Here is a 27,656-nt window from a genome sequence, read left to right as displayed (position 1 = left end):
TATGTCCGTTCCCCAATCTGCTCTGTGTGACCAGTGAACAGGAGCGGTCAGCTGTCACAATGCTGTGCTCGATCTTCTGTATTGGAGGGCAGGCTCCATAAAGAGAGCCTGTCCCCTCCAAATGCTATCACATAGGGGATTTTTATCCCCTGTGTAATACTGTAAGCCACCACCGCAGGTGGCTGTAAGCCACCATAGGGGATTTTTATCCCCTGTGTTGGCTGTCTTGTCTTTTTAGTTATGTGCCTAGCGTCCTACTCCTGCAGGTGGCGATATACCCTACCATTCAGGATCTACGATCTGTTGCCCTGTGTCCTTCAATGAACGGGAGAGAAATGTATAATAAAAATAAAACCAGCCACGCTATCTGCATGCGAATAAACGCACACATGGGGCATTTTGTGTGTACTGCCCCTATTGTGGTAGACAGGTAGCAGCGCTCTCTAACATGCACAATGTGCATTAAAGGGTAAGTTCACTTTCCCAAGAGACTAGGGAAAATGGAATTAGCCGCTCCAATCTGGCCTCCTCTTCCCCCTGCTATACTTACCTTTTGTCCAATGGACCTTCCCCTCTGCCAGGAACGGTGTATGATCTGTACCCTATATGGATTTTGAATTTTTTGCAAGCACTTAGGAGACTGCACTGACCAATGAGATGCGATTCTTAGCACATTTAAATACGGTTTTTATTAAAACTATTTTTTGTATTGGGCCCTGCTTTAGTCCTTGGACAAGTAGTTTTTTTGTTTCCAATTTCCACACCCCTGAAAAAGCTTAAAGGAGAACTATGAGGTGAGTGAAATCACTCAGCCTCATAGTTCGAGCCGACGTGCGACAATTAAACTGTCACACGTCGGCTCAATAGATCGGGAAGTGAGCGAACACATACCGTCGCTTGCTCACTTCTCGATCATCTCCCTGCAGAGAGCCGTGACTGACTCACGGCTCCCTGCAGGGATTCCCCCCTCCCCTGTCCGATCCTCCAGCGCTGACTGGTGGAACGGACGGGGGAGGGTACAGCTGGCACTGCCTCTAGGTAGGCAGAGCCAGCTGTCAATCACGCAGCTGGGTGGATCTCAACAGTAATGTCGGGATCCGTCCTGGTGGTCTCCTCGCGGTATACTGAGCTTTGGGTGATGGGAGGACGCTAGTTTGTGTCCTCCCGTGACCCTTAGGAGAACTATAGGGAAAAACACTGACCCCATAGTTTTCCTTTAAGTAAATAAAGCACTGCTATTACAAAACTGAAAAATTTACTGAATTTGTTTGAGGAGTTATAAGTAAATGCTTTCTTTCTTGTGCATAGAACAAAGAACTCTACTATGAAGACTGGAAAAACTCAGAAGTGGTAATCTGTACTCTACACATTGTTTAATAAAGCAATATGAAAAGGTATAGATGCGCTACAAGTGATGGTTCAACAAACAAACTCCAGTAGATTCTTGACCTACGCCATGTTTTTGAGGACTAAGGGCTTTCCATAACATTTTATTTATAAGATTTAATGCCATTTTATGGGAACTCTAACAATTCTACAGAATATCCAGCATCCAACAAGTAAATAACCTAATTTCAGTGTAAAGAGAAATAATAAACAGAAACAGGTATTTGTGTTATATATTTTAAGTCATCTGTTCCTACACTATTTCAGATTACTATATGCAGGCATTAAATATGTCTAAAAAAAACCCCCCAATACCCACAGCAATCACGCCTACATTTAAAAATGTTATTTGTTGCTGTGTTGCTGCCATGGTAAAAAACACTTTTTACACACAAAATAAAGAATTTCAGTCCCTGTATCAGTGTAACAAGTGCTCACAGAACACTCAGCACCATCGCCTAAATGATGTCAGGTTTTTTTCCCCTCATTTTCCTTTATGAAACTAGATTATGTGGATTAAATAAAACAGCAACCCACATGGCTTCAGACACATTTCTTATAAATAGGGAAAATAGCACTAACATGCTTTTAGTTGACAAGGGGCAAAAGATAACTGTGGAATGAATGAAGAAAAGAAAAAGTATTTACAAGTAGCATAGCCCTTAGTATTCCTTGAGTTTGAAGGACACATTCTTTAGGGCCGGTTCACACCACAAACTCCACGTTCCAGTGCATTCGGAACGCAAGCAGGCCGGCTCCCTGCATTCAGGGGCGAGAGGGGGCATGATGGTGCACTGACGTCAATGGCACCGCAGCCAAGCCCCCGCCCGCACCCAGAATGCAGGCAGAGTAGTACATGCGTTCCAGTCCAGTGCAATCTGCAAAAATACTGCCTGTGTCCCGGGTGCGGGCAGGAGGCGTGGCTGCGGTGCCATTGACTTCAATGCATCACCACACCCCCCTCCCGCCCCTGAACGCAGGGAGCCGGCTGGCTAGTGTTCCAGTGGCCGAACGCACTGGAACCCGGAGTTTGTGGCGTGAACTGGACCGTAGAGATTATCTTGACCCTAACATGTACCAAAACAAGCATCACAAGAGTTAAACTCAACAATAACATTAAAGTTTTCATGACTAACATCTTTTTATATATTTCAACAAGTATCCCCATGACAACTCTCCCCAGCATTCCAACATCATTAACCTATTAACAAGAATGGACTGTATATGGCGCAGGCAGAGACTTGTTTTTACCATTACTAATATACACACCAGCAATGCATATTATTAGCCACAATATTTTACTACAAACTATCAAAGATTCAGATTTTGAGAATTCAAAAAATCTTGTAAGTCAGGGAGGTCAAAGTAATCCTTACAAGTGGTGAAGTAGCACAAATTTCAAGCATCCCTTTGGATGTTTGCCCAGTTCTAGTCTTTCCTTTCCTGAGATCTAAACCAAACTAATTGGGTTTTTAAGAATCAGAGAGCTCCAACTCTTAATAAATGTAAACAAAACACTGGAAAAGGGGCCGAGGATAAGAGCAGAAGGAGCTTCGTCACCAGTGGTTCGGAGTCTCATAGTAACATTCAGTTTATTTCCTTCCTTTGTCAGGCTTTGCATTTAATGGTCTCGCTGGGAAAGTTACAAATTATGAAGTGTTTGTAGCAGGGTGTGTCGAGCAAGAGGCTGAGATTCCAGTGCAACATTGGGTCTGCAAAGATGAAAGAAAAAAAAAAAGTAATGCAGTTGTAAACATTCTTCTCTTATTCAGTATATAAAAAGACATGCATGCTCCTAACTATGTGCAAAGCTAGTGGGGTGCACTTACTTTGAGATAAAAGCCAGCAGGACAGGAGCAAGAGATTTCTGAAAATAGTCTTGTTGCACTACATGATTCAGGGTCAGCAGCGGTCCATACAAGTGCAGAACAGGTTTAATCTTATCCTCACTCTATAAAAAATAAGATTACCAAAACTGTTAAGACAAAATCATCAAGTAGCAGAACTGCAATCTGTCAATGTGAAGAAATATTGGAAATTCCCACAAAAAGAATGCATTAAACTAGAGGTGCAACAAAATGAAAATTTTGAGACTGAAACGGAAAATAAAAAAAAATGTCAGGCCGAAACCGAAATGTCTTTTTTCTAACCTTTTTAAAAAAAAAAAATTCAAAATTTTAAATGTTATTATTTGTATTAAATAATATTATTTTTTAACTGTACTGCTGGGGGCTTCAGTGAAATATTGGGGGTCTAAACAGATCCCCTGATATTTCCCTTTTAAAATAGAAAAAGAGATTGAGGACACACAACTCAATCTTTTTTTCTGCAGCATCTGTTATATTGAACAGGAAGCCTCTATACTGAGTGGTCCTGTTCATTCATACATTGTGAATATAGTATGGGGTTAATTGATCAAACTGGAGCAGACAGAAACTGGAGCAGTTGCCCATGGCAACCAATCAGCATCTCTCTTCAGTTTGCTCAGTTGAGCTTTGAAAATGAGAGATAGAAGCTGATTGGTTGCAGTGCAGATCTGCTCCAGATTTTGCCTGCTCCAGTTTTGATAAATTCTTCCCATGAGTTGCTATGTACACAATCATGAATTAATAGGAAGTGATGTAGATCACTTCCTATTCATTCATAACTGGTACACAGTAACTCATATACTATGTAGTTATTTACAAACATTTGGCAATCACTGAATGGATCCCGCTCGCCATCCTGGATCGGCTCTCACAGGAGGCTGGGCATAGGGAGGAGAGCTCAGTCTCATTTGACAGCTGACTCCTCCCCCTCACGGCTGGCTTGGTCTCCAGTGACAGCTGTCTTCATCCACACACCGCTCTCCTAATCTGTTGCAGATGAGCTCTCCTCCATCACCGACCCACTCAGCCTCCTGTGACACGCTCACATGACAGTTTCTCTCCTCCCTGCTGGACACTGAGCTGTGTCAGAGGGGACACAGAGCAGCGCACAGCGGGGAGGAGAGACACTAGAGATGCACTACAATTTCGGCTGAAAGATGGCACTTTTGCCATTTTCATATGTTTTGGTGGCCGAAATTGAGGTGCATCCCAACATTAAACAGATCAGTCCACAAATGATAAAAGGTTTGGGTGGACAACAGCAGGCTTCTTTCATGTTTATTAGAGACACAACATGGAAATCTCCACACTGCAGTTCACAGGGGAATTTATCACTTAGTTTGCATTAGGCATATTACAGCAGGAAGAATGAGACTCCCTGATAGAGGGCAAGCTAAGAACGCTAGTGGGGAGATCTTAATATTGGGGGGTGTCATGCTGTAATACATACAATTTCAACCAGCATTTGACTAGGAAAATGACTGCGCAGATCAATGCAAGCCACCAACTGAGGTTTCTACTAGAATGGTGAAATTATTGAATTGTTGGGTGTAGGATGATCTGGTCTGTTTAACCCCTTAATGACCGAGGCCTTTTGATTTTTTCTTTAATTTTTTGCACCCATGTTATAATCCACATTTTAGGCCTGAAAATTACTTCAAACCCCCAAACAATATATATTTTCTGAAAGCCTAGACCCTGTAGCATTAAATGGTGGCAGTTGCATATTTTTATGTTGCACGATATTAGCGCAATTTATTATCAAACCCAAAAAATGTAGTGAAAAATTAACTTAAAGTTACATTTAGTGCCCCAATTAAATACCCATTTTTAAATAAAATATAAAAGATGGGGTTACGGCGAGTACATAGACACCCAACATGCCCAGGTTAAAACTTGTGTGTGTCTGTGAAACGGCAACAAAATTCAATACTCCAAAAAGTCCTTAGACGACGCTTAAAAAGCCTCCACAGGTCATCAGTTTTGAGATACGCATCTGCTCTCACTCTGGCGTGTGCGGTGATACCCAACATGTGTAGCGCAATTGTCGTTTTCGTACATAGGTGCACCCAACGCCTGTTTACATTATGATGCGCGTGTTCGCGGGGGCCTTTAAAAAATATGATTTTATTATTTTTACATTTATTTGATTTAGCATATATTTTTTTTAAACTGTTGCTTTTATTTTTTACTTTAATTGCTATCACATGGGGGTACTTACAAGCCCCCCATGTGATAGCAGATTGGCAGTGACATGTCCTCTTTAAAAGTGATACTGGGGGTCCAAAAGACCCCTAGTATCACCTTTACACTTGAAATAAGCTATTGAAGTGCAGATCGCACTTCAATAGCTTATTGCTGGGCTTCAGGTGCCCAGCAATGACAGCTATGGGACCGGAAGTGTTGTAATCTGCATCGCTCCCGGTTCCAAAAACGGGGTGGAGATCGGTGAACGGATGTTCGACACCCGTGATGTCGGTCCTGGGTCGCAGGAGGGGCAGCGGAGCCCAGGGAACACGGCAGGGGTGTCGGGCGGCAGTTTACCGACCAATAGAAGCGATCTGGCGACAGCTGACTTGCCAGAATCGCTTCTGTTGTAAAGCCTCTACAAATGTAAACAGAGTCTGTTTAAACGGGCCCGCTGCCAGTGACATACTATGTAAGTCGCTGGTTGGGAAGGGGTTAATTATCTTCTTTTATTGTACTATGCCAATAAAGTCTTACGTTGGGCCGAATGATCATTAACACACCACACTGGGTGTGTAAATTATCATTCAAAAGCTGGGTGTTATGTGCAGAGGGTGGCTGTGTGAATGATCATTCTGCCCGGAGTGTGGGTTTAATTTCTATTTCTCAAACAACAGAGCAGAAGCAAGGTACCTTAAGAAGACCCATGCGCATCAGTAAACTCGTAACAAACACATTTGGTTCAAAAACCTCAGTGCCAAAAGCTTTTTTCATCAGGCAGTCTAAAAAGAATTAAAAAAGGTAAATAAGTTAAGAGGGAACATCACTATCAAAGACAATAGATGGGAGTATGCAAAGTAGCTTACCAACAGTTTCTTCCACTGCTATTTTCACTGTCTGTTCATCTCGGTACACCGATGATATCTGGATGAATGTCTGCACTACCTTTTCAGTGTCTGCAACATCAGTCTAAGATACAAAGAACAAAGCAAAAATATAACTAAAGCTGGCCACACACATTCCAATTTCATTGTACATCTCCTTTAACTTTAAAAATCAACTATGTACAGTGAGGGCCGACCTAATTATATCAATTATACCATCTGCATTCAAAGCACGTATGTAGATAGCTGCTTTTGAATCTATAGGAGATTGAACAAAAAGATTGTAAACAAAGCAGCCAAATTTAATTTTTCACTAACAAAAAAGACGAAATGGAAAGCAACTTTTCTTTTTTATTCTATTTTTCCCAAACTGTCTTAAAGAGCACCTGTGCCCAGAAATATGGGTAAAAAAACATTTGTAAAGGAATTTCTTTTTTTAGTTTCCTTCAGTAGGACACTAGGCAAAAAAAGCACAAGAACAGCCTAGGGGCGGTCTCTGAAGGTGGCCAAATGCTAGTGGCAGCTGTTTCTTTCAAGGGAGAAGGACATACCTTCAACATCTCCGCTGTGTCCTTCAATGGACAAAAGAGAAAATAACCCAAAAGGGATTTCAATATTTCCCTACTCTATCCAAAATGTTAAAAAAAATACAATAATTGGTTATACATACACTTTGAGACCAGGATCTCACTACTGCGTCGCTGTAACACTCAGCAACATACTCCAATGAATTAAGCCAATGCACCTGCGCAGTGCCCGACGCTACTAAAAAAGGATCAGGTGCAGTTTTTGCCATGCTGGAGTGTGTTGGCCGTCCATTTAAAATGTGCATTAATGTGGGGGGCAAATGTGTGAACCTCAACTAAAGGTTTACATATTCTTAACAAGCACTTTGATAGGAAAGGGTGGAACACCATCCTTGAGACCATAAGCTTGAATGATGAACTGTCTGAGCTACCTATAGATGGTGGAACGAGAAGCCAAGCACCCTTTTGGGGTCCATTTAGGATGACAAAAAGAGAATCAGTCATACTGAAATAAGCAGTGGCTGGCAGATACAGTAGATGCACCGTATCCCAAAAATAAAGGAAAATTTCCTTTTGGTGAACTGGAGGGATGGAAGAACAATGTCCTAGCTGAGGTAAAAGGCAGAAACTACCTTATGTAAGAAGGAAGTCCTGGCCTCAACACCCCCTTGTCCATATGCAAAACCAAAACGAGTTATTTGCAGGATAAGGCCAACAGTTAAGACACTCGCCTTGCAAAGGTAATGGCTACAAGAGAAAACACTTTGTGGGTGAGATTAGATAGAAGAATGTCTCTAATGGGTTGAAATTGCAGTTTCTCAAGTGCAGAGAACCAGATTCAGGTTACACAAGTCACTGGAGAAGATGGGAGGCCCCTTTTACAAAGGTATTATTTAGTGAGTGAAGAGGCCAATGGTCTCTGAAACAAGATTAAAACCCTTGATAGTGCTGAGAGTAAAGCAATGCTCCAAACTCAGTTGATAGGAAAGGGTTCATTCCATTGAGAAACACCTCCCCAACATGCCCCAAGACTCACACCAAGTTAAGTATTCCTTTCACATCAGATGACAGACCTTGCAGGATACCTAGGCTTCCTAGATTTGAGCATCATAGGAATCAGTTTTAGAGATGCCCAAGTTTTTCAGCCCTCAGTAGCCACGCTGTTAAAAGCCAGCTACCGAGAAATCAGGAAGGCAAACCTGACCTTGGGACAGAAAATTCTGGCAATCTTGCAGTGCCCACAGAGAATCTACCGGAAGGTCTTACCAGGTCTGCATAGATCTGCCTGGATCAGTCCAGAGCAATAAAGCTCCCCAGAATTCTTTCCATTTTGACCAGAGGCCAGAGAGTATGAAGTCTCTTCTGTGGAAGGAACATTCTGGTCGGGAAATTTGTCCAGGACTAGATCCAGATACTCCTATCGATGAGTCAGATCCAGTGACAATTTCTGAAGTGTCAGGACCCTCCTGAACTGTTGTAACATCTAGACACTCAGATACACATCGTCCAACAGAAGACTTACCGACTGTTCCCTCAAAATGAGGTTGTCTAAGTATCCTACAATAGAGTTGCCACCAGAGTGCAGCAAGGATCATACTGAGGCCAGCACCTTGATGAATACCCAAAGTGCAGACAAGAGTCAGAAGGACAGGGATAGAAACTAGCAGGGTAGGGGCTCCACAAATAGTGTATAAATTGCTGATGTGCCGGAAAGATGAATCCATGTAGGTAATTTGATGTCCACAGAAGCTAGAAAGTCTTCCTGTTGAAAAGACGCTATGACAAGTGTGGTAGATTTTATTTGGAGTGAGCAGGTTAGAGTAAAACCCCTGAAATCGCTTTATTACAGGAACTGGGCCAAGGACACCTTGATCCGGCCAAACAGCATGGAGCCCGCTTCCTGGTTAATCAGGAAGCCGGGCAACGGGTTATGACCCTTCCTGATTGCCCAGGAAGCCAGCTCCATGCTAGCAGAAGCACTGGTATCGGTACTGGGAGGTACCAAAATATAAATATCGTTACTCATACTCGATACAGAAAAACCGGTATCGGTACTTCCCCAGTAAAAACGATAGCTGAAAGGGCAGAGGATCCAGCTACACCAGACATAGCTAGAGAACTTGGAGAACATAACAGGCTGCCAAACTGAATGTTCAGAAACAGGGCAAGTGCTGAAGCAATGCCAGCGGCTCTGGACCTCAAAAGCGCTCTGCAGCTAACTTTTACCATAACAGAGTCTGGAAAGGCCCTCATATGATACCCAGTACCCAAAGGTCACTTCCTGGCTATCCCTGCAACGCCCAGTCCAGTGAAGATGCAGTACTCTAAAAGCCAAACTAAGGACAACAATGCTGAATAGCTGCAATTCGAGAGTAAACTCCAGGAGCTTAGAGAAGAGTCTTCAAAGAAAAAAAAAAAACTGAATACAAAAAGTGCTGGCAAGAAACAAAAAAAAAAAAAAAAAAAAAAAAGAATGAACCTTTAACGCAGCAGTGATGATGAAAAAATATCCATCCTCCTAATACACTATTAAAAAAACGGAGGCATGATGGTAGGAGGGGTTATCTTAGGCTGGCCTACTATTTTTATTGTTTTGTTAGCCAGTGTCCAATCCTCCTGTAGGTAATATTAAAGGAGAACTATGGGTTAATTGTTTTCCCCAATAGTTCTCCTAAGGGTCACAGGAGGACATATGCTAGCATCCTCCTGTGACCCAAAGCTCAGTACATCGCGAGCTGCAGCTCGTGGTATACTGAGAATGCCGCAGCCGGGAGAGATCCCGACATTACTGTCGAGATCCACCCAGCTGCGTGACAGCTGCCCCCCTCCAGGGGGGGGGGTTGACAGTTTCATTGTCAGAAGTCGGCTCGAACTATGAGGTTGAGTGAAGATCACTCATCTAGTAGTTCTCCTTTAAAGGTTAAAGACTTCCTGTGTACCTCAATGGAAGAGAAATAAATATAATCAGAAAGATTACTTTAAATAATAGAGATGGTTATCAAATGCAATAGAATAAAATTGACAAGTATATTCCAGCAGAGTGGAACGCACAACAAATTAATACCTGAGACGCTATTGTTGAGCGCTTAGGGCCCATCCGCAAGAGTTTTTCTGGGGAAGGAAAACTGAGAAAAGTTGATGCATCAACAGGTGGAACTGGGGCCGCTGCAGGTGTGGATTCCTTGACAAACAAAAACATAAATATAATTAAATACAGGTAACACACGATTTACGCCACGGTTAGGTTCCACAAGGAATGGTTGCAAATAGAAACCGATGTAAATTGAAACCCAGTATATAATGTAAGTCAATGGGTTAGGTTAGGTTCCAGGCCTCTCTAAAAAAATGACATAAAACACTACATTTGAAGCTTTGAAATGAATGTTATGCATGCTCTAAGGGTACCCTTGGTCCCCTAGATTGGCTCTATGTGCCTCCATATCTCCAAGAGTACCCTTGTTCTCCTCCGGATCTCCAAGTGTACCTTTGTTCTCCGTATCCCCAAGTGTACCCCTGTACTTCTCCATATCTCCAAGTGTACTTCTGTGCTCCTACATATCTCCAAGTGTACCCCCTGTGCTCTTCCATATCGCCAAGTGTACCTCTATGCTCCTCCATATCTCCAAGTGTATCCCCTGTACCTCCAGCATGTCTCTATGTGGCTGTGTATATCTCCATGTTTATCCCTGTACCACCAGCGCATCTGCATGTGTCCACCACCATACCTTCAAGTGTCCCTCTGTAGGGGTCCACAGTTTTTTTTTAATTTAGCTACGGATCCACCACCTCTGCCCTGATCTAGCTGCCAGTGACTGCACAGTACTGTACATACTGTTGTATTCTAGCCACATGCAGTTTTATAGTGTTCCTCTGCATCCATAAGGATACACTGGGTGGCGCTGTTGTTTCAATGGTGGTCACATGACCGACCAAAAAGGGTGCTATTTTGAAACGGCGCAAATGGAAGCCGAGCAAACCGAAGGCTATCTGGTGGGAACCAGGTGGGTGCTTTAGTGTCTTGTGTTTTTTTTTTTTTAAAGATGGCTTTATTGCGTTTTTAATAGTTTTTTTTTTTTCAAAACAACAGAAATATACAAAACAGAAAAAGTACAAGAAATGCAAGTAGAAAATGTAAGACATTCCAATTTGCACATGGTATTAAAAGGGGTGGGTTCAGCAAAAACAGTTGGTGTATCATATGTACATGTGTCCTACAGGAGTCTTGTGTACTGAGTTTGTATTTACTACAACCTCAGCTTTGCTCAAAGTATGCATTCTCCAACTGTGCGAGTTACAAACTAGCCAACCACACAGGAATATGAGTGGGAGAGAGGCATGGCTCCAGGAAGTTATTAATCCTTTCGAGACATTGGAGATCATAGTTTCTGAAATTTCAGTGGGTAGCCTCGATCAATGTAGGTCAGCTTTTCCAATGAGCGGATATATCGCATCTCTCAAAATCATTCTTCTATCCATTTTCTAGAAATTAACTTATGGGCAACAAAGAATTCACTGCTAACATCATCTATGATTTTTTTGTCCAAAGTGGAAGTGTCAAAATACCCAAGTATACCCCCGTAAGGAGGTTACACTAAAACTAAATACTGTATTTATCATGGAGACTACACTGTGCCAATAGCAGAAAAGCTGTGCATATCTCCATAAAAAGTGAATAAGATCCACTTCGTCTCTCCAAAATCAAGTACAATTAAATTCAGTATGTAGCTGAATATTAAATAGGAACTGAAATGTACAATATATCTTATGAATGCACAGTTCCAGAGAATCTAACAGACTGTGATGGAGACATTTTGGGTAACATACCAAGAATGTCTTCCTATTGCTTTTCCAAAATGGTAGCTATAACTTGCTCCCACCAGTATTTACTTTGTTGAGAAAATGTATTAAGTAAATGTGTGTGATAATAGGCTACCGTAACATGTGCACAATGCATGCATCAGCAGTTGTACTGCCATTAATTTTGAATGGTAGCCCAACCCACTAAGGCAACATACCCGCACTGCAGCACACCCCCAACACACAGCAAGGAAATACCATGCATTGCGTGTCTAAAAAATGTCAGGTTCAGTTTCAGCCTGGGGTTTGTTGTCAACCCATTCAAAATCAACGGGTTGAGTTGACGTAACACATTTTGACAAGAATGCGCTAATGCACCACAACATTGTGAAGCCCGTCTTAGTGCTTCTGAAAATAGGAAAATACAGCATACTCTCAACTTCATTAGTGGCCCTGATACGCTGATTTTGCATACACACTTGACTGACTTTACATATTTTATGTAGCCCATGTAGTCTTTACATATTTTAGTTTACATTATAGTATTATGCTTAAACCCCAGAAGGCAAAACATTTTGAAAGATCAGAAGACAAATTTCTATCCTTTTTTTAACATTACTACGTTATCCATCTTCTTTGTGTTAAATTAGAAAATTAGTTGACAGTAGTCTGGCATTCTTAGTTCTGTATACAAGGGAACAACTACAAGATTGTTAGGCAGTCTAATACAGAAGCTTAGCATAAAACATGACAGCTGTTTAACCTAACAAAGCAATATCTATAGTTTAGACTTCAGGTAATCTAAATAATGTGGAAGTTTCAAGATAACATTACAGGCTGAGGAATTTTCTTTAATGGCTCCACTTTCTGTTCATCTTCCTCCTCTTCATCTCCTCCTTCCTCATCATCATCTTCATCATCATCATCCTCCTCCTCCTCATCATCATCTTCCTCCTCATCATCATCCTCTTCATCATCGTCATCCTCATCACCTTCATCATCACTATAAAAAGTTGACACATGGCAAATTGTAAAGGGTACATTTAAAAAGAAACAATTGTGAAAGCAGTCAATGATGACATGATTTTACAGGTGTAAGCTTTTGAGCAATAAATGAATACATTCTGCATCGCTATTGACTAAATAATAAAGCAAGGATGACAGCTTCAAAGCCTGCTAATTTAACCACTTGAAGTCCGCGGTGTTAAACCCTGTTCCTGTCAGCGCTTCAATAGTTCCGTCATGCAACGCTGTACTGAAATGAATTTTATACCATTTTTTAGGGACACACAGAACTTTTTTTTGGTGGTATTTAATCACCACTGGGGTGAAATAAAAAAATAAAAAACAGTTTCCCCTATATTAAATTATAAAACATTTATTTTTACCCAATTTTTTGGTAAAATATAAAAGGTGGGGTCACGTCGGGTAAAAAGACATCAAACATGTCAAGCCTTAAAATTGCGCGCGTGTAAAACCTCAAAAAACAACAATACCCAAAATTGGCCATAGGCGACGCTTTAAAAGCTTTTACCGCTCATCAGTTTAGTGTTATCAGTGATTGATGGCCCTAAAATGATTGATCTCACTCCGATGTTCGCAGTGGTATTACATGTGTAGCGCAATTGTCATTTTCACGCGTTCGCGCATCAAATGCGTATTTACGTTTATATGTGCGTAAACGTGGGGGTGGGGGACTTAAAAATGTTGTGTTTTTTTTTTTTTTACATGTGACTTTAATTTTTTTAAACTTATTGTTATTGCTATCACATAGGGGGATAACAATCTCCCTATATAATAGCAAAGGCACACTGACAAGTCCTCTTTATGGAGGCATTAGGGGTCTCTAAGACCCCTGTCACCTGGGGACCCCAAAAGAAGCTGATGAAGCAGAGATCTGCTTCATCAGGTTCTTTTCTCTGGCTATAGCAGCCAGATGACTGACAGGTGAATGCGGAAGTGATGTATTACAGCACGGAGGGAGATCTCCCTCCCATCTTACCTCCTGACGCCCTCCCAAGCCGCAGATGGGCTAGCAGATCCCAGGATTGAAAGCAAAACACAACATACAACCGATCGGTGGCTATAGAGCCGCCGATTGGTTGTATGTCAAACAGCCGGTAACGGCTGTAAAAAAAACGACAGTTTTTTTCTGCCCGGGCGTGCGCAAGCAGAAAAAAAACGACTTTAATTACAGCAACCCGCCCATGGGACTTTGCCGTCCGTCCGTTTTTTCACAACGGGCGGACGGCAAGCGGTTAAAAAGACAGCAATAGCAATTGCTATACCTCTATCTTACAAAGTTACTTTAACTCCTCCAAGTCCACGAACGTACCTAGTACGTCATTGGCAGCACGACCCTGTAACCAGAAAGCTGCTCTGTTTACCTTTGTAAAGCCAGCTGCTGGTTTCACAATAGAAGTGATTCTGGCAGCTCAGCTGCCGCCACATTGCTTCTATGGCCCAGTAAAGTGTCCAGCCCCCGCCACGCCAGACAACCCCTCTGTGTTTTCCTGGCTCCGTTGCCCCTCCTGTGGGCCTGGGACCGGCATGTCGGGTGCCAGCAGGAAGCTAGGAAGGAGAGCGGCGAACTCTAATTCACCAATCTCCTTCCTGCTCTATCGGACCGAGTGCAACGCAGATTGCGGTCTCTGAGCGGTCATTGCTCAGCTACTGAAGCCTGCACTTGAATAGCTTATTTAAAGTGGAAAGGTGATACTAGGGGTCTGTTGGACCCTCGATATCACCTTGAAGAGGACCTGTCACTGCCAATATGCTATCACATGGGGGGCTTGTAAGCCCACCTACGTGATAGCAAGTAAAAAAAAAAAAAAGCCCCCAAATTGGGTGCGTCCTACGTACGAAAACGTCAATCGTGCTACACATGTTGGGTATTGCTGCGCGCCACAGTGAGAGCAATAATTCTAGGGCCAATAATTAGGCGTATCTCTAAACTGATGACCTATAGGGGTTTTTAAAGTGTCATCTATGACCCTTTTAAGGTACGAATTTTGTTGCCGTTTCATGGACACGCACAATTTTTAACCTGGGCATGTTGGGTATCTATTTACTCGTTGTGACCTCATCATGTATATTTTATAAACAAATGGGTATTTTGTTGTGTTTTGGAGCACTAAAATTAACTTACGTGCATTTAAAAAAAAAATGTGGGGTTTGATAAAGAGTTGCGCCAATACCGTGTAACATAAAAACTTGCAACTGCCAACATTTTATCCTAAAGAGTGTTCAGAAAACATATGCTTTGGGGGGTTTTAAGTAATTTTCAGGCCTAAAATGTGAATTATATCATGTGTGCAAAAAATGGAAAAAAATTTATAAAAGGACTAGGCAGCGAAAGGTTAAAAGGAGTAAATATCTGGTAAAAATATTGGCAGCTATATAATTCACATTAGTAAATTTTTTTGAGGGACCCAGTAAGTTATTAACTCTCGGGGTATACTCCTGCCTACAGGAAGGCTGGACACTGGCAAATAAATAACATTGTAGGCCAGCTCAGTATAACACCTCTACCTACTACCAGCATGCCATATTGAGGAACTCATGTCCCACAATAAACTCCAAGAAGAAAGTTTGATGGCAAATACCCTGTTTCCCCGCAAATAAGACCTACCCCAAAATTAAGACCTAGTATCATTTCTGGGAATTGCTAAAATATAAGACCTATCCCGAAAATAAGACCTAGTTGTGACCGATCCCTGGGCCGCTGGTGGCATAAGGGGGAACTTGGAGAGGCGGGAGAGAATCAGCGGTGCCAACGAAGTCAGCACTTGAGGAAGCGAGGCGGCAGCGGAGGGAGCAGAGCCGCATAAGCCGATGCCTCCTCTATAGCGCCGGCTCCTGTCACATGCGGAGTGATACCAAATGCACTCCGCCTGTGAGGAATCCATAGTGAAATCGCACTTCCCTCATTCTGGTTACCAAATTGCTCTTGGAAAGGTACGGCACCCCCTGATTGCCCTGATCACCCTATTGTTATCTTTGTCATTTTGGATTATTTATTTTGAATTTGTATTAACTTTGGATTGTTGTACATAAAAAAACAATAAGACCTACCCCGAAAATAAGACCTAGTGTGTTTTTTTGAGCCACAAAAAATATAAGACACTGTCTTATTTTCGGGGAAACACGGTACTAAATTTCTATTTCCTTTCATGTCCATGGAGGGACAAATTAAGTCTATAATGATTACCAAATATTCAAATACGTGACTGTGTTCTGGGGTTATAGAATAGAAATGAAAGACTATATTCTCCCTACCTCAGTGATCCCAAAACCGTTGCCATGTTAAAGCCATCCAGAATTTCCTGAATATGTTCACAACCTTCCTCTCCAAAATTGTTTCCTGTGAAATAAACATAAATAGAGTCACACTCTGATGTAGGCTTTAAAACATTAAAGTATACATTTTTAAAGCACAACAATATGCACCATTTAAATCCAATCTTTCCAACTCAGATTTGTCTTCAAGTGATTCTGCCAATGTAAGTGCTGCATCACGCTTGATCTCGCAGAAGGTGAGGTTAAGTTCCTAACATGGAGAAAAACAAACTAAATTAGTATTTAGAAAATGAATGACAATGTAAATTAACGGTCTTTAAACTAAACTCAAAAGTTAAATCTAAAAAATACTTTCAAGTACCTTAACTATTAACAAAAATGTAGCCGATTTGTAAATTCATGCAGACATTGTCTTTCATTCTGGAGGGTGGCTACTTTTGTTCCCCGTGGTCCCTGTGTGTGTTGTAAAGGAGTCACCGCACCAAGCTCACTCCCATATAGACAATACAATTCAATACAAATTAGTAAACTACCGTATTTTGCGCTACATAAGGCGCACCGGTACTTAGGACGCAGGAAGTTTCTGTCACAGAAGCTGCAGTAAGTGACTGCTGAGACATGTGGCGCTGTGATTACAGCGCCACGGTCTCAGTGATCACACAGAGCAGACGAAGAATGGAGCTCCATGGTGGGCTGCTTTAGCAGGGCAAAATGTACAAAAAACAAGGGATTCGCTCCATAAGAAGCCTTTGGGGGGGGGAAGTGCGTCTTATGGAGCAGAAAAATACGGTAAATGTGAGATTGTACGCCATCATGGCAGTAATCTTGGAGAGGTGCAGCGTTAATTTCATCGACCAATAATTTTTATCATAGTTTTCGTCAACAACACTTTTTCAGTGACTAAAACTAAATAAAAACGAAGTTATGACTAAAACTATAACTAAATATATTGATATTTTAGTCGACTAACTAAAACTAGATAAAAATATTAGGGAGAGACGATTTGGGAAGAGATTCAATCAGAACTATTCTCTTTGGACTTCCAGTTTCGGTTCCATCCTGAATGGACGGCTAATAGGTAGAATGTGCAATGGCATTACAACCAATATAGTTTTTCATTTAAATATTTTTTGGTTGCACTTCTGCTTGAAAGAATGAAGAATGTCATGTGCAAGTTGATATAATCAATGCATATCTAATTACTGGTCCTTTGTTGAAAACACTTATTATTGTTTCTTTATAAGACTTGGTTTAATCTAATTTTAAGATAAAGACATGTTATATATCACAATAGTTAAATCGGTGTCTGTATTGCATGCTGAAACCTTAATACTATAAGCAGGGCGTGAAAAATTTTAGGGTGTCTCACCAGTCAGTCAAAAATTTCACCAGTCAGCATGACCGAACTATAGCCTTGCAATTTATGTTAACATTTTTGGGGGACAGATAGAGCTTTCTTTTGGAGGTACGTTATGTTATAAAACATTTATTTTTACCCATATTTTTGGTAAAACATAAAAGTTGGGATCATGTCGGGTAAATAGACACCAAACATGTCAAGCTTTAAAATTGCGTGCGCCCGCAAAAAACGCCCATAGGCCCAAAGTGATCAATGGCCCTAAAATTATTGCTCTCACTCCGACGTTTGCGGCGATATGCGACATGTACGGCACAATGGGCGCAATCGTCGTTTTCACACGTGGGCGCACCCGACACATATCTGTGTGTGTATGTGGGGGGCGGGGACTTAAAAAATATTGTTTTCTTTTTACCTTTTTTTTATGCTTCTTTAATTTTTGTATTACTTTTTTTTTTTTTTTTACACACAATTTATTGCTGCAGGAAGTGATGTAATGTACATCACTTCCTGCATTAACTGAGAGAAGATCAAAAGGGAGATCGTATACTGATCTCCCTTTGATCTCCTGTCATAGAGCTGTGCTGGTCCCGGCCGCATCAGGCACAGCGGATCTCGGGACCGGCAACAGCAGTGACAGCTGTTGATACAAGCGATCTAGCGTCTATAGAGACGCTCGATCGATTGAATGTAAACCTCCCAGCCGGCCCAGCATGAGAAGAGATACGGATTTAAAAGGAAGAGCAGCAAAGAGAAGGGAAACAACCATGGATTACAGTAAGGCACACATTACAGTATTGGTTTATGTTACAAAAATCTGAGGGTTTAATGTCACTTTAAGGTACTTAAGATTTTTGTCTTTTTTGTAAGATTTACTCACAGAAATCCTGACAAAACACAAACCATCACAGAAATATACTGACATTGCATACAAAAAAACCATCACAAATACACACCAACATTAGAAACACACGCAAATATTAACACTGGTACTGTATATAGCTAAATTTTATTTTGAAGTATGAAATTTGACAAGCGGCCCCCATAGGAGAAAAAAAATGTGTCCAGTGAGTGAATTGAGTTTGAGACTCCTGCTCTAGATGCAGAGAAGCACTACCACATCAACAGCCAAAATGGTCTCTTTTAATATTAGATTAGAGAATAGCAGAAGAAGACTGGGGCTCCTCAAGGGTAATCTCATCAAGCAAAGACTTGGGAGACCCAGACATAGTCACTATGACCATGAGTCAGGTGCCTCTAAAGGCATGGGCAGATCAGCTTCTAGATACTGTGGGGAAGGCACAGGAACACACTTGGAGCCTCTGCAGTCAGACCCATCCAGAAAGTCTAACTTGACTGTAGTAGAGACTCTCGCCAACAATGCATGTGACTTGCCCTCACTTAGCAGAGCTAAGGAGGACTCCGATAAGGAAGCAGGCCCTATAATCATAGGGTAACTGGATTGCAGATGGCAGATGTCCATACAAATGTCCCTGGAACCGTTAAGGAAGTGTGAGCTTGGGTCACCTGATGCAGTGGGAACTTCCCCTTTGTGTTCAGAAACAGACATGTGACCACACAGCAGTAAGGCAACCAACTCAAAGGCAAAGCCTCAGGTTCCAGGCAGCTGGTAGCCGATAGGAGACAGCTGGTGCAAGGTGACCAAAGTCACTGTATGCAGGCAGTAGGAACGGACCGATGATGAATTCCATGTGGCTCTTTGCAATGCCAGCAGCGGGAGATGCTTCTTGACTCTAAATGGTGGGAAACAAGGTAATGATACTGCACCCAGAGTTAAAGTCTTCCACAGTTTAGGATGCCCAGCAATCCAAACAAAAAAGGAAGCTCCTGGTGCTCAGTCCAATAGGCCTACTCAGAGTGAGCTATCAGAGACAGGGCAAGTTTTAAAGGCAATGCCAACGACCCTGGACTTGGAAAGTGCTCCATCGCTAACTGGTTATCATAAAGGAGTCTGGAAATGGGCTTTTAAAGTGTCTTTTATTGATTTTTTGGGGTACTGCAGTTTTTCGCCGTTTCACGGTCGCACGCAATCTGTAAACTGGGCATGTTGGGTATCGTTTTACTCGTTGTAACCTCATCTTTTATATTTCATTAAAAAATGGGTAATTTGTTGTGTTTTGGGGCATTTAATTAAATTTGTCACTAAATTTTGGGGTTTAATAAGGAGTTGCGCTAATATTGCGCAACATAAAAATTTTCAACTACCACCATTTTATTCTATAGGGTCTTGGCATTCAGAAAATATATAATGTTGGGGGGTTTTACGCCATTTTCAGGCCTAAAATGTGGAATATAACATGGGTGCAAAAATGGAAAAAAGGGTCTCAGTCATGAAGGGGTTAATGTCACTTTAAGTGCAATAGAGCGCCTGAAGATCACGTTCAGGTCTTCTGCAAAGGATGTGTAAGCCGCACTGCCGCGCCAAGGCACCTCTTGAAGACGTGTATCCAAACCTCTGTCATTGTCCTTAGTGGTGAGACAAGTTGTTTTACATGCTAGTTTGTGAGTGTGCCATGATGCCTTTCTACTGTTCTACTGTTCAAAGCCCATTTCGTGTGCACCTTACTGTATAACTGGTAACAAATTGTTGAGTGCGTTTGTCGTTTGTTTTGCTTTTCCTGTTAAACCTGCCTCTCCAGGAGTTAAAGGTTTTCCATACTTTGCCGTAAATCTTCCTAGTTATGGGCTTACGGCTATGTAGAAGAGTAGAAATGACCGTACTAGAAAGACCTCTGGCTTTTAGAATGTCTTCTTCAGATAAAAGGCTGTTAGTCTGAATCTGATCACTTCCGGATGAAGAATCAGGCCCTGAGATATTAGATCTGGCCTGCGAGGAAGAGCCCATGGTGGGTGATCCGTGAGGGAGAGCAGTAGAGTAAACCAAGCCCTTTTCGGCCAAAAGGGCTCAATTAAAATGAGTTCCATCTCCTCCACGAAAAACTTCTGAAAATTTTTCGGAATAAGATGGATTGGAGGAAAGGTGTAAAACACAGAGGAAACATCCATGGGTTTGACAGTGCACCCACCGACAGAGCAGAATCTCCTGGATGCAAGGAAAAAGACTGATCTATTTTTAGATTGTAAGCCTTCAGGGGCAGGGCCCTTCTTACCATCTTGTCTTGAATTGTATTGTGATTGTAATGTCTGCCCTATATTGTAAAGCGCTACGCAAACTGTTGGCGCTATATAAATCCTGTATAATAATAATAATCTTTGCATTCTCCTGAGATGCAAAGAGATCTACTGCTGAAGGACCCCACTTCTCTGATAGGAGGGAAAAGACTTCCTGGTTTAAACTCCACTCCTGAAGTATTTGATGATGACTGAGGTAATCTGCCAGGGGATTGTGGGTTCCCTTCAAATGAACTGCTGCCAGGGAAGCCAGATTCACTTCCGCCCAGGAAAATATTTCCTTGGCTAGGTACCCTAGAGGAAGACTTCTTCTGCTTCCCTGTTTGCTCTGATAGATGACTGATGTTATGTTGTCTGAGAATACTAAGAGATGATCTCCCTTCAATTTGTTCCGAAATGCTCTGACAGCATTTTCTATTGCTTTTATCTCTTTCCGGTTTGAGGACATTTTTGTCTCTCTCCCAGACCAGTGACCTTGAGCTATCTGTCTCCCCAGATGGGCTCCCCACCCCCAGGAGCTTGCATCTGTCGGCAGTTTAGTCTAGTTCAGTTTAGTCTGAATTCGCCACCACCAAACTTCTCTTCACGGATGCAGGAAGGGGGACAAGAGTCTAAAATGTCCATAGCCCGATTCCACTTTCTTAGAAAAAAATGCTGCAATGGTCTCTGATGCAAATGAGCACTTTTAACTGCGGGCAAACAGGCAGTCATGAGCCGCAGGACTGACATTATCTCTCTCAAGGACACTGGATGACTTCTCTGGAGCCAACTGACCGCTGAACAAACCTTTAGAACCTTTTCCTGAGCAAGAAAAGTTTCCAGCTTCACCGTATTTAACACATAACCCAGGTAAATAATTTCCTGAGAGGGAACTAGACTGGATTTCTGCAGATTAAAAATCCACCCCAAAACCTGCAACAAACCCAGAGTTATTTTTAAATCTCTCTCCAACTGGCTGGCCACAGTTGCTGATAACAAGATGTCGTCTAGATAGGAAATTATGTTGACTCCCTGAAGCCCCAACGGTACCAGAGCTTCCCCTAATACCTTTGAAAAAATGTGAGGGGTGGAGGAAAGCCCTAATGGGAGGGCCCTGAACTGGTAATGGTGAATTACCTGAGCTATTTTCACTGCTAACCTTAAAAACTGCTGAAAAGCCAGGTGAATAGGGATCTGCAAGTATGCATCTCTTAAATCCAGAGTAGCCATGTAACCTCTGGGTTGTAGAAGGGTTCTGATTGAGAAGATCCATTCCATCCTGAACCTTTTGTATCTTACCACCACATTTAAAGGTTTTAAGTTTAGGATCAAGCGGAATCTTCCCGACGGCTTTCTTACTAAAAAAAGGTGGGAGTAAAATCCCTGCTGCTCCTCCTGCTTTGGAACTCGAGAGATTACTCTCTGGTCTAACAGATCCCCTGACAAGAGACAAAGCGCCTCTGCCTTGTCTGGTTGTCTTGGCAGATTTGTAACCGGAAATCGCCTGGGAGGCAAACTGTTGAACTCCAACCTGTACCAAACCTTTATCAGACTCAGAATAAATTGATTGGAGGTAACCTCTATCCAGCTTTGGAGGAAGTCACCCAGTCTTCCTCCCACTGAAAGCAGGAAGTCATTGCGGTTTTGGGAGGAAGAGTTAAAAATAATTTCCCCTCTACCCCATACTTTTTGTCCCGACCAGTGTTTTTTTGACTTGTCCTCCTGAGGTCTATTTGTGGGACCCCAAAAAAACCTCTGAAAAGGCTTCTTTTTCTCTTCAGGGAAAGACTTTTGTTGTCTGCCGTTCTCTCCAGAATGGCTTCCAATTCAGTACCAAAAAGAAGATCCCCTGAAAACGGAAGATTACATAATCTAAGCTTTGAGGCAGCATCCCCCTCCCAAGCCTTTAGCCATAAGGCCCTGCAAGAAGAATTAATGAGTGCCGAGGATCTGGCTGTCGTCTTCACAGATTCAGCAGAGGCATCTGCAATATATCCAACTGCCTTAAAGAGCATTGGCAGAGACTCTTAAGAGCTGTTCTCTTGGAATTCTTGCAATCAAATGAGTTTTCAATTAGTGTGCCAAAACTTCAAATTTCTAGCCACACAAGTTGTGGCTAGAGCAGGTTTTAAATTCGTAACAGAAGAGTCCCAAGCTCTCTTTAGTAATATCTCATTCTTTTTGTCCATTGGCTCTTTGAGCACCCCGTGTCCTCAAAAGCCAAATCTGACTTTTTGGACACTTTAGCCAAAGGTGCATCCAGCTTTGGAGTTTTATTCCAAACTAAAGCTGGGTCATGATCAAAAGGAAACCTACGCTTGAGATTGCTAGACCCGAGAGGCTTCTTCTCTGGGTCTGCCCATTCTCTAAAAACTGCTTCAGTAAGAATTTTATGTACAGGAAAAACTTAAGACTTCTTTTGTTATAATCCCTAATACATGAGATTGTGTCTGGAAAGCTGCATACTTTCTTGTATTTCCAAAGTGCTGTAAATGGCAGCGAGTAAATCATCTACATCTTCTAAGGATAACTTATATCTAGAAGCACCGGAAATGTCATCCTGAGCACTAAAATCTTCTGATGACGAATAATTATGGGAAGGACCTGGTTCACTAAGATCCTCCTGCTCAGACACTGCTACAGACCCCACAGGGCCAACCTGGCCTGCACCCACCAGAGTGGGCAATAGAACAGTACTGGTACTAGGTTTAAAACCCTCAAATATCGATCTAAATGACTGAAATGTAGAAGATAACTCCTCCTTAACCGAAGCCAAGAGATTACGACAGACTGAGGTGGACTCCTCTTTAAAGAGACTGTCAATACATTTTTGACACAAGGGTTTAGCATAATTTGAGCCTAGCTTGACTGAACAAACAGCACATTTCTTCTTAGATGCCACCTTTGTCTTATCCAAAGCCGTAGCCTATAAAAAGAGAAGCAAGGAGGAGTAAGTTCCACTATATCAATAACTATGTTGAGAGTACCCCTCAACACCAAAGTGCCCAACCCCAGGTGGATAAAAAGTCAGAGGTAACAGGGAGGTGAAATTTGTAAAAGGAAAATCCACCCTATCTGAGCCTGGCTGGTGCCAAAAGGACCAGTATCTGTTGCTACAGAAGACTGCAGATTTAAACCAGAATCCATCCTGCGGACCTTGCAGACGAATACTGCCCACGTCCTCTCAGTCACTACTGAGAGTTGTGCTGGAAATGACCAGCCAAGGCCCCCCTCGCAGAAACGAGGCTTGGAACACACTAGCCTCAGCGCCCGGAAATGAAGTCACTCACACCGAAAGTGAGGTATGCGGCCACCCGGTCCGGCTGTGAAATACCCTCTGACTGGCGGACACTCGTTCTCCGTGACCCAGCCAAGGGAGCTCCGTCATCCTGGTCCCGGCCCTCACTGGGCACTGAAGAAAGAAAGGAAGCTATTGTACCCCCTGCCTGGCTAGGAGGACTAACTGGAGGCTGAAAATAAGGTAAGCTAATGCCACCTGTAAATGAGCTCTAACCCATACCACACTTGGGAGTCTACAGTCAGGCGCATCCGGAAGGAAAAAACCTCAGGCAAACATTTTGCCACATGGAGGCTTCCCCAGCGTTCCTAGTGACATGCTCCCCAGTTTGACTGAGAAAACACAAAGACTGAGGGACTGGAGAAGGAGAGGACCTTTTAAACCTAGTGGGTGATGCTAGTGGGAACTAGACTGGATTTCTGCAGATTAAAAATCCACCCCAAAACCTGCAACAAACCTAGAAAACTTATAGTCATAACGCTTGAAAAATAACACCCTGAAAAATGGATACTGCTACTAATCATTAAAAGCTAGCAGGTATCGAGAGTGTACGAATAATGACATCTAAATAATCCTTTTCTAAGTGACTGCACTCCAACACACAACACACCATGGATACCATGGATGTTCAAGTAGTAGTGGCTATTAATATACGAATACGGAGTTCAAAATTTGGTCAAACATGAAGCAATTTAGTACATGCACCAGCCTGTTGCTGTGTACGTACCATCAGCGTCACAATTTTACTTAATGCTACTAACAAAACAGAATTCAACTGTTGTGAACAACTTACCTTCAACTTATGTAACCCCTCTTTCAGGGCAGATGCAATAGCTAATGCTCCCTTAGATCGAACCAAACAATCCCCAAAATTGATATGCTCTACTTGCCTTAGTGTCTTCAAAGCCTTTAAAACCAAACACACATTATTACAAAGTGAACAGATGCAAAAGTAAAATATTTAAACTGTGTGTAAATTAAGAAAAAAAAACAGGTTGTTAAGAATTCAGAGTAGAATTATTATCTAACAGTCATGAAAAACAAAAGAAAGATTGAGAGAGAAGGAAAGACCAATAGAGATCTACCTCAGCCATAGCAATGCCTCCTTTGTCTGTGAATGTATTATCATTAAGGTTGATGACCTTCAGTAATGGGTTGGATTTAAAAGCCTCAGCCAGTGCAGTGACCCCAGGATGATTAATTCCATTTTGAGGCATATGTATTTCCTCCAGGGTGCCAATTAACTGCAAATATAACCAAAAGAATGTGAATACATAGAAAAGGTGATTTGAAACTTATTTAGGACCTGTGTCAACAAGCTTTGAACTTGTGTTCATGACCAAATACATTTTGCAGTCAAGTGCATTCCACTTGCATTTAACATCAAATTTAAAAGCTTTTAATACTACTCAGAGTTCATTTGTAGATGCAGATTTTGACCTGCAGTAGACCTGTTTCTGACTTTCATTGACCTCCTTTCAAGCTACACCAAGCTGCCTTCACATCCCCATTGACTTGAATTTGAAGAGAAGCAGGTCTGACACAAACAAAAGCCAGTAGATCCAGCCACTTAAACTAGTAAACACAATGTAAACTGTTATCCTTCAATGTGTAAATTGTCTTTTTAAAATAAAAAGTTGAAAAGTATTAAGAGCATAAAATATACTCTTCTCAATACATAGAGATTGGCTCTATACACCAAAATCTGAGTGATCATATAATTGCTATTACTCAGCTCACGGTCTTGTCCCTGCAGAGGTCAGTGACTGAAAGTTAATGCTCCCTGCAAGGATTACCCCCTCCCATATCTGTTCCTTTAGCACTTACTTGAGGGACAGACAGGAGAGGGGACAGGCACAGCTGCCGCTAGTTCTAGAGAGGCAGAGCCAGCTATCAATCAGGCAGACGGGGGATCCCATCAATATTGTTGGAATCCTTCCAGGCTGCAATGTGGCTCTGCGCTGTCAGTATATAGTGGACAGTACTCCATTATATGCAGACTTTGGGTCACAGGAGTACATTAGTATTGTGTCCCAAAAGGGAAGAAAAGCCAAAAAGAAAAAGGTTCCTTCTCTTTTAACAATTTACAATCGTTTAAATAAGTCATTATGAAAATCATCTATATAACAACCAACATGGATAAATCTGCTTATGTCACTTAACCAAGAATATGTGTGATAGCAAGCTGGTAAACTCTGCCAGGCCTATATGATAATCGCTCAACATAAAACAACATTGCTCATTTAACCATTTGTTTCAAAATGTAATCTTTAATATGCAAACTGGGCATACCCGGAATGCATCTGCTAAAGCAGTAGCCCCATCATTTTCTAAACGATTCCTTCCAGCGATAAACACTTTCAAAGCCATTGGTTTGCCAAATGAACTTGATTTTCTATGGCACTCTATTAGGGCAGCAGCAAGAATCTGAAAGAAACACAGGAAATAAAGATAAAAACACCATTGAAAGGAATTATCAATATAATTTACTTGCTACAATGTTGTAAAGAGTGGATCAAAGAAAACAGAGCAGGGGGTCATGTGATGTACGGTTTCCTTGATTATACATCACAGGACATAGGGAGTTAATTCTCAGACCACTGTGTCCAAAAGCAGTCCAACAGAGGAGCAGGCTACACAGCAAACAATGGCTAGCAGGCCTGTGAAAAAGCAAAAATCCCAACAGGGAACTATAACAGAAGGGGCCCACAATTGACAGTCTATACAGAGTTTTTGGGAAGTTAAGCAATGGATCACGGTCACAATGATTAATGAAAAACTCACAGCTATTCTTAACAATACCCATTTAAAGTTTTTGAAAACATGGTCTCCCTGGGTGTGGTACCTTTGCTCATCTGGATTTGGTCACTTTTGTTGAGCCTTTGAAGTGATACTTCTGCCAGTGCTGCCATGATCCCACTCCTGTTTCATGTCCCCACTCCCTTTCTATTTTTATCCTACTATAATTTTTTCTGGTGCTTGCTTACTCTCTTTGTCCTTTCTTCTTTTTGAACGTATTTCTTGTTGTCTACAGGATCTCCTTTTTTCCTCTTTTTTTTAATGTTATTTCTTGGGGGGGCTTGTTGTCCTCTTACCTTTTGCTCCCTCCATGATTATATTTTTATCTGTGGCTGATGGAGTGTGCATCCCTAGTTGCCTTTCTTAGCTTGTTTAATGGTCCTGATGTTGCTCAGGGTTATTGCACCCTCTATGCCCTATGTCACATGTTTCATTGCACTTCAATTGTTTTACATGCTTTGTATTTGAACACTTGCCTTCCTGACTATTGTTCTCATGTTACAGCTTGTGTCCCTTTTAAAAAAAAAATCTTATGAAATTCATATAAAAGAAAAGAAGCGGCCCATAGTTTCGAGGGCAACCTGAAGAACTCTGCCGCTGAAGCTAGCATCCCCACCTGCCTGAACATTCACTGAGTAAAACTTGGCAAAAGTGTGAACAGATGACCAGGTGGCAGCCCTAAAGATTTGGAAAACCATTGGACGATGCTGGATAGCCCAAGAGGCACCATCGGTTCTAATAGAGTGAGCCCTTGCTGAAAGGGAGCAACTTTACCCTTCAACTCACAGACCTGAGATATAGTCCGCCAAATCCCATGGAAGCAATTGGGAAGCTTTACAGTCACTTCCGGTGTAAAGCCAACAGTCAGCTTTACACATAAGCAAATTCCCAGCTACTACAGCATTGAAGAATTAGCTTTACAGGTCCCATGCTGACATCACTGTATAGCATATGGCAGCGAAAGGGTTACCGAAAGTTAGGCAGCATCTTTTAGCTAAGAGGGCTTGTTCCCAGAAGGCCTGTACTACCCCTGTGGTAAGATAGTGTTTTTGCTTCACGTGACTTCCATGATGTAAGTATCCAAGGATTTGCCAAAGAGGTGTTCCCCAGTAAAGGATTTGC

At 42.0% G+C, this 27,656-nt stretch overlaps 1 protein-coding gene across 2 annotated transcripts in view; it reads right to left on the bottom strand.

Annotated features, from left to right (window-relative positions):
• Positions 1-2,698: 2,698 nt before the first annotated feature.
• RANGAP1 (Ran GTPase activating protein 1) overlaps positions 2,699-27,656 on the bottom strand; it is a 38,822-nt gene continuing 13,864 nt past the window's right edge. Inside the window, exons 6-17 of one of the 2 annotated variants that reach the window (XM_018565766.1) lie at positions 26,028-26,162; positions 24,821-24,979; positions 24,529-24,642; positions 16,099-16,198; positions 15,928-16,012; positions 12,484-12,652; positions 10,685-10,693; positions 9,917-10,033; positions 6,308-6,410; positions 6,135-6,223; positions 3,216-3,337; positions 2,699-3,098 (exon numbers count right to left, since the gene is read on the bottom strand). In XM_018565766.1, coding sequence (XP_018421268.1) covers positions 3,029-3,098; positions 3,216-3,337; positions 6,135-6,223; positions 6,308-6,410; positions 9,917-10,033; positions 10,685-10,693; positions 12,484-12,652; positions 15,928-16,012; positions 16,099-16,198; positions 24,529-24,642; positions 24,821-24,979; positions 26,028-26,162 — 1,272 coding nt within the window. In that variant the 3' untranslated portion in view covers positions 2,699-3,028. The remainder of the gene's footprint in view (positions 3,099-3,215; positions 3,338-6,134; positions 6,224-6,307; positions 6,411-9,916; positions 10,034-10,684; positions 10,694-12,483; positions 12,653-15,927; positions 16,013-16,098; positions 16,199-24,528; positions 24,643-24,820; positions 24,980-26,027; positions 26,163-27,656) is intronic. The other variant, XM_018565765.1, reaches the window with a different exon arrangement.

The sequence above is a fragment of the Nanorana parkeri genome, unplaced genomic scaffold, assembly GCF_000935625.1.
Source record: "Nanorana parkeri isolate BGI_ZX_2015 unplaced genomic scaffold, ASM93562v1 scaffold885, whole genome shotgun sequence".
NCBI lineage: Eukaryota > Metazoa > Chordata > Amphibia > Anura > Dicroglossidae > Nanorana > Nanorana parkeri.
Note: the sequence above shows the minus strand (reverse complement) of the source record. Positions and strands in the feature narration are given on the sequence as shown.